This window comes from Brienomyrus brachyistius, chromosome 14 (genome assembly GCF_023856365.1).
Source record: "Brienomyrus brachyistius isolate T26 chromosome 14, BBRACH_0.4, whole genome shotgun sequence".
NCBI lineage: Eukaryota > Metazoa > Chordata > Actinopteri > Osteoglossiformes > Mormyridae > Brienomyrus > Brienomyrus brachyistius.
The window spans coordinates 12,680,119-12,692,709 of record NC_064546.1 but is presented as its reverse complement, the minus strand read 5'-3'; the positions used below and the strand labels follow the sequence as shown (position 1 = coordinate 12,692,709).

At 44.2% G+C, this 12,591-nt stretch overlaps 1 protein-coding gene across 1 annotated transcript in view; it reads right to left on the bottom strand.

Moving 5' to 3' along the window:
• Positions 1–12,591, bottom strand: part of fut8a (fucosyltransferase 8a (alpha (1,6) fucosyltransferase)) — a 58,618-nt gene that overhangs the window by 8,210 nt on the left and 37,817 nt on the right. The window contains 3 exon segments of the mRNA XM_048974319.1: positions 637–751; positions 2,397–2,559; positions 4,366–4,484. Coding sequence (XP_048830276.1) covers positions 637–751; positions 2,397–2,559; positions 4,366–4,484 — 397 coding nt within the window.

Here is a 12,591-nt window from a genome sequence, read left to right as displayed (position 1 = left end):
AACCGGCAAAGGGGCAGAGAAGAAAGTAGCCGCAGATGACAGAACTATAAGGGAGACACGTCTCCATACTCAACACTTTAACTCCGATACGGGGAATTACTTTCCGATACATTTTCCTGCCTCCAGACAGATTTCCCATGGTGGCTGAAAAACAAGAAATGCAGCTCTGGGATGCTGTGATTCATTTTCGAACGCCTACAATAGCACACCTCGACCTTGCATTCTATGGGTTCTGGAATGCATGAGCTGTACTGTAATATGTATCGATAACTGCGTAACAAACTTACCTTCTGGGTGGCAACGGCTTTCATAAAAAAAACATTAAATAGCAAAAATTCCTTAAAAATTCCTTAGGCGGCCTCTCAGCACTTGTATAATTATAGTCAACTTGTCTCCAAAGCACGATTTATTACAGCGACCTAAAGTTAAATTAAGTAATATATTTATCTAAAGTGTCTGAAGAAGGAAGCTCTAAAAACATTATCTATCCTGTGGTCAGATTCTTTGGCAGCGCTACACTGACTCACTGACCACACGCAGGTAGGGCGAAGCATAATTGCTATGAAATCCATCCGCAGGGCCGCAGAACTGAAGGCAGAATGAAGAAGACACACCCCCCCCCCCCCCCACACGTACCTGCAGGTAGGTGATTCTGTTTTGCACCAGATTGGACAGGTCCTTTGCCTCCTTTTCCCTCCAGTCTCCAGCACCGTCAGCCTGACTGAGTAGGAAGAGATCTGCCATGATGGCCCTGAACGCACACAAACACAGAGGGTTGGGATCACAGTCAGGGAGGCGAGATCAAAGCTAGAGTAACTTTATTCCAAGAAAGCTAATTAAATCCATCAGATACAGAAAAGGAATCGTGTTATATAAGCACATTCGCATGTAACAGCTTTTTGGGAAATAGCTATATGCAGTTAGCCTATATAAATGCTACATTTATTACCCTAATATACAGCTCTGCAAAAATTACCAGCGAGGAGAAACTGAAAGCTATAGCAAGACTGGCCATTTTCATAAAGCATCGTGGTACCAAACACCCTGGGCATTTATTTATGTTTGTTTCCAGGGGAAAGGGGCCAGTTTACAGACCCCAGAAGAGAGATGCAGGTAGTGTAGTGGTTAAGGGGATGATCATGCATGATATCAAATGTCCGTCCATTCTCTGGGGTCACTTTGAGCCCAAAGCCTACCCGGGAAACAGGATAGAAGGCAGGGGACACCGTGGATGGGATGCCAGGCCATCGCAGGCCACACACGCATGCACACAATCACGCAATGCTGGGGGAAACCGCAAATGCATGCAAGCAGTGGAAAAACATGCGAATTCCCAATGTGATCGAATACCCTGCCTGGGAGGCACCCCCCCTACTGTAAGTCACTGCGCCACTTGCAACTAAGTGTATATTTTTCTGCAGTGCACAGGGCTCCGTTAGCAGAGGAGGACAGAGGAAACAAATAGCGATACATAAAAATAGACACTCATATGCTTTTCGGTTTTATGGCAGGCTCGGAGGCCCGGGGTGGCATAATTTTTTTCAGGGCCAGGAAATGTGATGGAATACAATCAGATTGGGATGGTGCATGCCCTGGGGGGTGGGGGGAGTCTACACTGCTCATGAATAAGTAATTACGGGCCCAGTTTCAGTGTGCTGGGAATTCTGGGTAAAAGGGAAATACTGGCTTCTGAAGGGTGCAGTAACAAAGTGCCTCTGAGGCGTACGAGTACTTTTCTTGCAGGAAACGCAGCATGACACTCGGCAGGTTGGGGTGGGGCGGGGGGGGGCGTGAGAGTTGGCAAGTTAGTCGACCAGAGGAGTCTCTTCGTGGAGCAGCTGATGTGTGATATACAAACGGCTGCGATGGTGTTAGGGGAAACTATACAAAGCACTGCACGCAGTACGCCGATTAATCCAGCTCGACAGTAGCTGTGTATTACTGTAAGTCCACTAACCACTTGCAGAAGGCTTACAGAAAGATCAATGTAGGAATAATATCACGATTCAGACCAAGTGAACCTTAAAGGGGGAGTTAAGATGAGTGACATGGGCCACAAAAATTCTGGAGGATAATAGGGTTGGGGGCCCAACATGATGTGGTCATGGGGACTGAGATTTCTAGCGGCGCCCCTAATTGTGACTGATCCAATATCACAGCAGAATACTTTCTACACACTGGCAAGACAAAAAAAAAAAAAAACACGATTTAGGGTCTTTCTGATGTACATAGTGTATTATGAGCTATACTGGACGAAATAATAAAGTTTAAGCATCAACATTAACCTTGTGTGTGATTAACGCTGCTGTCACAGTGCCGTACGCATGAGCACCTCTCCGCCAGTGATGATGCCCGGTGTCACGGTGGCCCCCCAGTGAACCTGGGACGTGTCTAACCTCTGCTGGTGACCCAGATCCTGGAGCAGGACGCCGGCGTGCCGCTGCAGGTCACCGGGCTGCACCGGGCTCAGCTTCTTCACCTCGCTGCGCATGAAGAACCACAGCTCCTTCACGCCGTTCTCGATCTTCTTACGCAGAACCTCGTGGTTCTTCCCAGGGCCTGCTGAGCGGTACCACCAGACTCGTGAGAAGGAAGCGGAAGCCGTGACTGATGAGCACAATCGCCAGGGGCGGGGCCACACGAGCACTGGCCCTAACTGAAAGCTGATTGGCCTCTGGAGTACCCTCTCCCACCAATTCAAGACAAATTATTGGCTAATGATAAGGCTGTTCAATCTGTATGAATTACGGTCGTACTTATGCCCCCCACCTCAAAAAAAACCCAAGAATCGCCCCTACTGCTGTTTATGAATAACACTTAAGAAGAGCTCAGTCTTCAGCAACAGACAGATGAGGAGAGAAGCTGGTTGTGTAGCAGAAAGAGACTGACAATCTGACAGGGTACATGTTGTGAGCCAAGAACTAATCCTGAATTTTCTGAGTAAAAATATTTGCTGCATATTAATTGCACAAATGGTATAACTGCTAAATGCACTGCAAAAATTTTAAAAATGACAGACGTCCCAACAGGACGACTACGGGGCCTCCTCAGTGACCCCACTCACCCTGGCAACTGCACTCACTGCTGCCATGGGATTCCTATCACTAAAAACCAGCACTTCAAGGCACCAGAGCAACTGCTTTTCCAGTTCAGTGATGCTCCTGAACAACCAACTGTACCAGTACCCATCTGCCAACGCAAATCTACATAATTACTACTGCCGGTACCCAGCACTGTACCACACACTGCACATCTGTTTCACTCATTTACCATTTTATGCTGGCTGCAAGTTGATTGTGACGTTTGTTGATTCTTTCTTCTCTTATCTGTACTCGGTTATCTAGTGTTGATATGTCACTGCAAGCACTATGCCTGGACAAATTCCTTTTAAGTGTGAACTGGCATGGCCAGAAAGTCCCATTCTGGTTCTGCTAATAATAATAATAATAAATAAATAAATGATCAATCATAATAACTATAATAATCAAAGGGAAGACAAACCCAGATGGCCCAATCCCCAGCTTTTTCTCCAGGGGGCAGCAATAGTTCATCCTTTTAACACTGTAAGATAAGCTTGACCCTGCTGGCTGTTAAGTTCTGACCCGGCTCTGTAAGCATACAATGGATCATTTAAGGCCCATCTTCCGAGCATGTTTCGGAAAAGACAGTGAAGAATAAAGCCTCTGCTCTGCGAGGGCAGAGAGAGGGAGGGAGGGAGAGAGAGAGAGAGAGCGAGAGAATGTGCTACGAGTGTCCGATTACGCTGAAGGACTTTGGGGAGGGCTGGGTCTGAAACAGGAGGATTACAAAGACCTTCAGCTTCTGGTCCACAGCTGGGGGTGGGCAGGCCGGGTATCCTTTTTAAAGCCTCATTGAGCCAATGGCTACCTATGCCTGCACAACCCTCGAAGTTAGAATGAGAATAAGATGAAGGGAAGCAGTGCTTCATCACTCTTAATTGGTTCACTGGTCTTGTCAGCCATTTCTCGCTCATCCTGAGGAAAGCTGCTGAAAGGCGTATTGGTTTACTTTCTGCATTCTTCATGTGGCTAACAACCTATTTTCCCCCCTACACAAAACACTCCTCCTTTGATGAACCAGACCTTCACAGCCTCTCCTGCTCCCCTTCAGTCTCCAGCAAAGCTCAGCCTGTTGTTCATTTGATTTTAGTGTTATCCGGTCCTTGGGGAGCCACAGACTGTCCACGTTTTTGCTCTGCCAGGAGCTCAGAGGGAGCAAAAGTGTAGACTGTTTGGCAGGGAGCTTGGAGGGAGCAAAAACATGGATTGACTGTGGGTTCCGGAGGACCAGATTGAAAAACACTGTTCTATCCAACAACCCGCTAGGTATACAGTCCCCTCTCACCATCTCCAGACTGCCTCTGGAGGTTGCTGATCTGCTCCTTGGCTTGGGTCAGCTGCTCCTCCAAGGTACGGAGTCGTCCGGCTGCAGCCGGCCGCCCGACTGCCTGACCTTCAGGAACCCTGCAGGTTAAGCCACAAATCAGTAAGTGCCCTCTGCACCGAACGCACAGGATTTGCATATTTCCTTATAATGGAGTCAGGTCAAGGCAAACACTGCATCACTGACTTCCCAGCACTGTCATATTTACGAGCACAGCATCGACTTAATCCAGTGATCAGTCGCCGTGGCAACTGCCAACAATTCGTTCGCTGGCAGCAGCTATTTATCACACACATTCTGACAGAAATACACTCACCTCACCCCTCCCCCCCCACCACATCACCATTACCATCACCCTCCAAATGCCATTATGCTGACAAACATCATCCTTTAGCACTATTCCAGGCCCCATGAGCTGACCAGCACCTCAGCACAAAGAGGAGGTGAATGGGGACCACTGGAGAGTCCCAGTGTCGACGGCATTCTTCGACGCTTTACTGCAGTCTTCTTTACTCTCCTTTCCTTTCCTTCTGGTACAGGATGAGTACTTGCGTTTGGTACAGTACCTTAACTTCTAGCCTAGTGGACTAGAACTGCTCTGAAGTACTGGGAAATCCCAGGGTTGGATTTGCATCCGGTAATCTATTAGAAATATGCTGAGACAGCCTAACTGCTACGAATATTCTAATGCATAGTCTCTTTGATCAGTTTGGGACCGACTTCCTTAGTCCTAAATGAAGGGGGGGGGGGTGACTAATACCCTCATTTATCTTAACACAATGTTCCTGATTCAGTTTCCAAACCGCCTATAGCAAACATACATTTTCTGGATGGTTCAGGTTAATTACTGTCTCCTCCAACATATAACTGCTCATTGTATGGAAGTGACCGCAGATCAAGAACACGGCGAACAGGCAATCTGACATATCAATGCCATTCTTTGACTGTCCAAGGACAAAACTTTACCACATAGCTCAGACAATGATTGACTGCAGTTTATAAGCAGCAAATAAGCGGCAAGGACAACTGTCGACAGAGATTCATGCCTGACTCCAAGGCTTAGACCCTTGACCCAAGCACACACCTACATGAGATTGCACAATACATTTTTAACTACATTTCCCATCAACCCGCATCATGATGAAACCCAAGAAGGCTCCTCTTCCCAGTCTGAGAACAAAGGAACCACAGTAAATAAAAACCTTACAGGGCCACCCTTCTTTCGGCAAAGTAACTTTGGGGGGGTGGGGGGGGTGGAGGGGGGGGGGGGGGGAATGAGAGACTCATAACAATGAAATGACTACGAATCAGACACACCTTTGTTCTCAATTCAGTTCAGTACAAAAACGAATGTAACAAACAAAAGCCAACTTAATAGAAATGACTTCATTATAAGCTGTTATAGATGGTTGTCTATTTCAGTAACCCAAGGTAGACTCCGGTAATGCTAGTTGGTTCTCACATTGTGCAACAGGTTGTCAGGCTACGCTCTGCCCTGTGGGTAGTACTAAATGACAGCAAATCAAAATATAAGCCAAAGGACTTCATTCACCGAGATACACATGCAATTAACAAACAAAAAGTGCAAAATCACCTCCTAAATGGACATCAGCCTGTGAGTACTTCTCCACCCCCCTTGGAGAAACTCTCCCAACTTCCCTGAATACACCCTGTTGACCCCATTTAACCCATTACAGGCTCTATCAGTCCAATCAGCGCTAGCTGGATTTCACCCCCGGCGGCGTCGATTGCCATGGCAACACAAGTCACCCAAACCAAACCCAGTGCTTTCAGATTGATTTAATACACAGTCTATGCAATAGAGCCCAAGGGGAGAAGCATGTAAGACCCATTTATTCAGATGTCAGGTGTTTGCTACACCACACCCAGAACTGGAAATCTGTCCAGTTGGCTGCGTTACTTGAAATAACAGCAGCTTCGTAGTGCTTGTCTCACACCCTAAAAAAAACACAGAACTGTGGGAAACCCAGGCTGGGGGGAAACCCTCCAACATGGGGGTTTGGTGGGAATCATGAGGAATGGGAATGTCCTCAAGGCTTCAAGCAGCCATGCAGAGGAGAGGTGAACCTTTTGTCTCCCCCCCCAGCTCCAGAGGAATGCCTCACGGTCAAGGCTTCACATTTGACCATCTGGACCAGCTCAAAGTGCAGGGGCTTAAAGATCAACTAGATAATCTATTCTGCATAGTGTCAAAATACCAATTTCTGCTTTGTTTTAATTAACAACAAACACCATATTTTACCTGGATATCATTCTGATTCAAAAATATTTTCAAGTTGTATTGTAACTGTGCACAATGTGAATAACAATTTAACAAAAAAAAATGAATACAGATTTTCAAAATGTGTTCCATCCGTCCACCTTCACACTGGTTATTCAGGATTGGGATGTCATACCTATATATTATGTATATTGTTATCAGTATTACCATCTATATCATCATCATATTAATCATTGCAGAGTAGAAACTAACCAGCTTACACTCTCTCTATTACCCTTATGCAACTCAGTATATAACTTCAGTCGAAGAAATTAAACAATTATAACTTCGCTTAATGTTCCTAACAGCTGAATTCGGAATTCCAGCTCTTGTTTGAAAAGAGCAGCTTACGCGAAATCACCTGAATAACTGGGGGATGCTGGGTAACTTAAGGAGGCGGCCGTGGAAGATCTGCGGCATGATCCTATTACTGAGCAACAGCGCCGTTTAACGCAGGCAGTGCATTCAAGGCAAATGAATGACGGTTGCAACACGCGTACTGTGCATGTCACAAAGGCAGGCTATGAAAAGGGAACTTATTAACAGGCTGATTGAGTGGGACGCTCTCGGAATCATTTACACGATCTTTACAGCTCTGCTGCGTCGGCAATTACATGCAGCACCAACCTGCTACCTGCCTACGGACTCACATGGGGGGCTCGTCTGTCCATGTGTCAACTGCCGGTGTATAAACTAAGAGGAGAGGCTGAGAGGCATGACCGTGCCCATGTCACGCATCGCTGTACTCAAACAATACCTAGATGAATAGTATGCTGAGCAGTTCAAACAAAAATAACAATAATATTTCTGAACAACTAACAAATTGGGGGGGGGGGCTTACAAAAATGTAAAAGATGAACAGGGATTTATGGTGACCCACACATTGAATCTGTTTGTTAGGAAGGTATGCTCTTCCGCTACCGCAGGACAATATTTGAAATAGCAGGCAAACTAAATAAAACAGAAGGCAAACGATCATATCACAGGTTCATTCAAGCAGAATAATTTAAATCCCTCAGCACCCACACACACCAAACAAACGCAGCACAAATAACAATAACTACTAAGGCAAAGCTATTGTTTTTTTCCCATGTCTGCACCAATCCATCACAAAGAAGGTTAATTTTCCCAATGACTAATTGGGAAGATGAATAAACACAAAGCAAAGGCATTTGTATTAGGGTGGGGCCATTCCGGAATGCGTTCATGAATTCCAATTCAAATCAGGAAATGGAACCGGACTTGGGGTCAAAAAATAAAACTATGAGGAACAGAATTGGAAATTAATTTGAATTCCACGGAGATTTAAATTCCAACTACAGTAACTGATTTGGCCTGGAATTAATGAATGTATTCCGGAACGGCCCCCCCACCCTGATTTCCTTGTGTCAAAGTCACAGTTTGTTTTTATCTGGTGTCACTGCAATAACTGAACACTACTGCTAATAATAATTATATTAGTAATAATCATAATCATAATAATTCCCGTCCAACACACAAGGGGCTTGAATAATCTAAAGATTTTTCCCTAATGCAGAAGGAGTGGCTGCTAATTAGTCTCATCTCTCCATTTTCCCGCTGCTTATCCAGCACAGGGTCACAGTCAGCCTGAAGCTGGAGCCAATCCATCGCCCACAGAATGTTTTCTCCAAATTCAAACGAATAAAAATCAGATATAAAGAATAAAAAAATTAAAACATTTTTTTTTTAAATCAAAGATGGATTTATAGGTCTTTTGATTTTATTCCTACAAAAATGCTACTATAAAATCTGCAACATAAACAATGTATATAAACTAACATAAATGATTCAAGCAATGCTACTATTACCTGTTACTACAGTAACAAGCGAACCTTCAATATGCATTTTGTAACAAGCGAACCTTCAATATGCATTTTGAACCTTGTCCATTAATGACCTGAAACAAAAAAAAAAGGTGGATTCCAAAATGCTAATCGTAGGAATAAAGCTGTAAAACACAAACATTCCTACATTACTTCACACACTGCATAGGCAGATAAATGATATATGGAAAGGTCACTGCCTTTCCGGATGACCTTACCTGCTCGTAAGAGAACACATCTGAGGAGAACCTGTCCTCGACCAATCAGCACAAAGTGCAGATGTTACTGTGTGGACCATTAATCCATCCATTTCTGAGTCATGCTATCAGACACGGTATTAAGCAAATATCAACCATCAGTGGGTATTTTAACTTCATTAGATACGACATGGTTGATTTCATTATAAATGCATCCATGTCACTCTTGGGGAATTACATAACTGATGAAATTTAAATATATCTTTTTAATATTTTAACATTGTACAGCATCACATTGAAATTATGTCCCATGTTAAACTACACATCCCAAGGTAATCTACCTTTATGACCCTTCCACAGGTAATGGCGTGCTTAGCACCATTCCCTAGAGAGTATCTGAGAGTTAAGGAAAGGGCACCTTCTGGTCCAAATCCAAGGGCAGTTCTTGCTGCTGTACCCTTGAACTTCTTTGCTAGTATATGGAACTAAACAAAGAGTTGATTGTAAGATTTGGCAAACAAACAGACACACACTCAATGGGCTGGCTTGGCTTTGGAAACGTCCACACACTGCCCGCTTTAGCATAAAACAATGAGTGCTGCTATCAGTTTCCCGCTCTTTCGTCAGGACTCCTTTATATCCTTAACAATTAAGTTCCACAGTTACAGAAGCACAAAGACCCTTGTCCCTGACCTCACCTAAACAATCCCCCACCCCATACACACTAACACAATCTCATCTGATGAAATACATGAGCTAACATCGCAAAAAAAAATAAATCACAATACAACCACAAAATCATAATGATTTAATTTAAGATTTAACTGTGTTGTTTTACATAATCCAAGACGTGGTGTTTGGATGGTATGTTGTGACTGGAACACTGCTGGTTCGAGTCCCAGGGTCTGCAATGGGATCTCACCATTGAGTCCTTCAGCAAGGCCATTAACGCCCAATTGCTCTGAGGACTGGCTGAACCTGCCTTCTCTATTCTACATCACTTTAGATGAAAGGGCCTGCTAAATAAATAAAATGTAAATGTACATTTGCCCCAGGCTGCTGTCCTGTCTGCTGCTGCAGCCTCTATATCGGGGGCACTGAGGCAGCTGAGGAACCAGAGTTCATATGAAGCAGCTTAGATTTGGGAGGGGGTAGGGGGGCCATTAGTGCTGCCAAGCCCATGTAGGGATCGGCTAGGCGGTCACACTCATACTACCAAACTTATCGCACTATGCTAGAGACCCAGCTGATGTTTCCCCTCCACTCAAGTATATATCAAGTGATAATCAACTCCTATATTGTAGAAGTCGACAAGAAGGATAGAAACAAACGAGTTTAATTTAGATTCCACAAAATGATCGCCCGCAGGGATGCGCGGGAGTAACATCTCTGCGATAATCACCGGGGTTAAAAAAACGTGCGCCTCACCATGATTGGGTCCAGTGAGATTAGGTGCCTGGGAATGTCTTTGCTCAGACGAGTGGTGGGTTACTTTTTTTTAAGTCTGCGGGGGAGAGATAAGCTGTCCTCTGGTGTGAGAAGCATCACTGCTAACGATAGCTGGCCTATACTGGCTGAGGGGATCCCCGCCTTATGCCTGTCATCTGTCTCCACTGGGCGGACTCAGTGAGTGCTGTGTGTGTTAATGGATGCCAGGGGAGATACTGAACTCCTCTTTAGGAAGGTGGTTTGAACAGAGCAGTTTTACAATTTTAATTCCTTTATTTAACAGGCACTTTCTTCAAAGCCAGATACAACTGAAAACAGGGACAGCAACTAGGTATAAGGGTCTTGATTACAGGCCCAACAGTGAAATCACTCTGGGATTTGAACCAGCAACCTTCTGATCACAGAGGCAGAGGCCTAACCCAAGGAGCTACACACCCAAGACTGACCAGGCAGTATAGCAGGCATTTTCACCGGTGGGCCAGTAGGGTTGCAAAATTTATTGGGGGGGGGGGGGGGTCATCCCCTACCCCCACTTGGTAAAACATTTTGTGGGGGACCAGGTTTTTACTCCCAGTCCAGCCCAGAATACACTGCCGCAGAAATCTGAACATCACTCTGTCAAAAGCAGAATGTGTTGTGCAAGAAACTTCATGAAATATTCAACCTCTGTGGTCGTCACATGTGACTGCTGCTCTGATTAAGCCATCACAACAGCGGGGGAAGGGAAGCGTGTTTCAGATCAGCTGGCAGAACGTGTCACATCTCCCCTCCCCCGCGCCCAAGTGTTTCCATGGCCGCACAATACAGCTTTGCGCGACGTTGAGCGTAACCTGTGTGATCCAGAAAATGGCGGCAGTCAGGGCCTAGTGTTTTCAGCACAGGCGCTCACACTTGACACTAACCCGTTAAAAATAAAACAGGGTCTTGGAGGGGGCACTTGCACAAACAATGTACAACAGACTGCACTGAATCTAAGGTCAGCTCCAGTGACTGGACCACAGACTGCAAAACAGTGCTGCACTTAAACAGATACTATCACTGTCACATTTGACCTTGTTTAGGAAAAAGAAAAATAATGTGTTGTCTTTAATATGGTATGGTGCGGGTTAGGGCTGCACAATTAATCGTAAAAACACCGCAATCGCGATTCACACCTTTACGTAATCTCATTTCTAAATTACAATGGCTTGGCTGCATTCTATTACATCAGTTGGATCAAATCACACCGAATTTTCCCCAGAGAGTTTCAAGCGCCCCATAATTCTGCATTCTTTTTACAGGGCGCTTTTCCACCGCACCAGGTACCTTATTTTTGGTACTTCAAGCAGGTACCAAAGTAGGGTACTTCAAGAGGGTTTTCCACTGGTGTAAAAACTGATACCAACGCTGAATGACATCACAGTGTGAGGCGGGTATTTTGTACTGAATCTGAAAAATGCTGGAAACACATTTTTGCGATGTTATTAATATCGCACATCATCCATCGCTTTAATATACTACATATTAAAGGGATGGATGACGTGCAATATTAATACCAACATCGCATGTTATGCACATGCGATTCTTACTTTGCTAGTCAGCTGGATTAATATCAGGCTTTTTCATACCTTCAAACTGCAAGGACATTATAGTGCGTTTAGGTTTTGCTAAAACATTTTTACTCTATCATAGATTTTTTTTTTGGTAATTTTAATTATTATTCCTTTTCAATATTATCTAGTGCATGTTTAAAAATCAAGTCAAAGTTTTACCTTTGCTGCTTTTGCATGAGCGCTGCATGCGTTCTCTGAGACAATCATAATCATTTTCATCCTTGCTGTCAAAAGCACTCCTAGGCAAGTTTGTGAGAAATTTCTGTTGATACCTCAATATTTATTCAATATTTAACAAAATCACATTGTAATACTTAGAAATTTTCCAATACTGCGCTGGCTTAGTATATTATACAAAACACTTTATTTCTTTTTATGATCTCTCTCCTGATCTCTGGTTCTGGTTCCAGATCACAGTTAAATCTTGGGTCACTTCATTTGTTCGTGCATCCATTATTATTATTTTTTATTATTATTTTTTACCTTGTTTATCGTTGTTTTCTGAGTTTGCAAATGTTCTGAAGTTGTTGTATTGCGTTTCAGAGGCAGGCTATTTGCATAAACATTCAACAAAGAAGCCGTTCAAATCCCACCCCAAGTAGTGAAGTAAGTACCCCATTGGCACTTTTGGTACAGGAAATTTTTGAAAGACTGCTATGCTAACCCTAATTGGACGGCTAATTGAGCATTTCCTTTCTGTTGTCAGAAGTTGATATGCTGGTCCTGGATCAATCATATGTTTGGCACAGTCAGTTTTGTTGCGTTTCCTTTTGCAGTTTAATGAGTGCGTCGTTACAGAGAATCACATTTTCTCAATTTTAAGC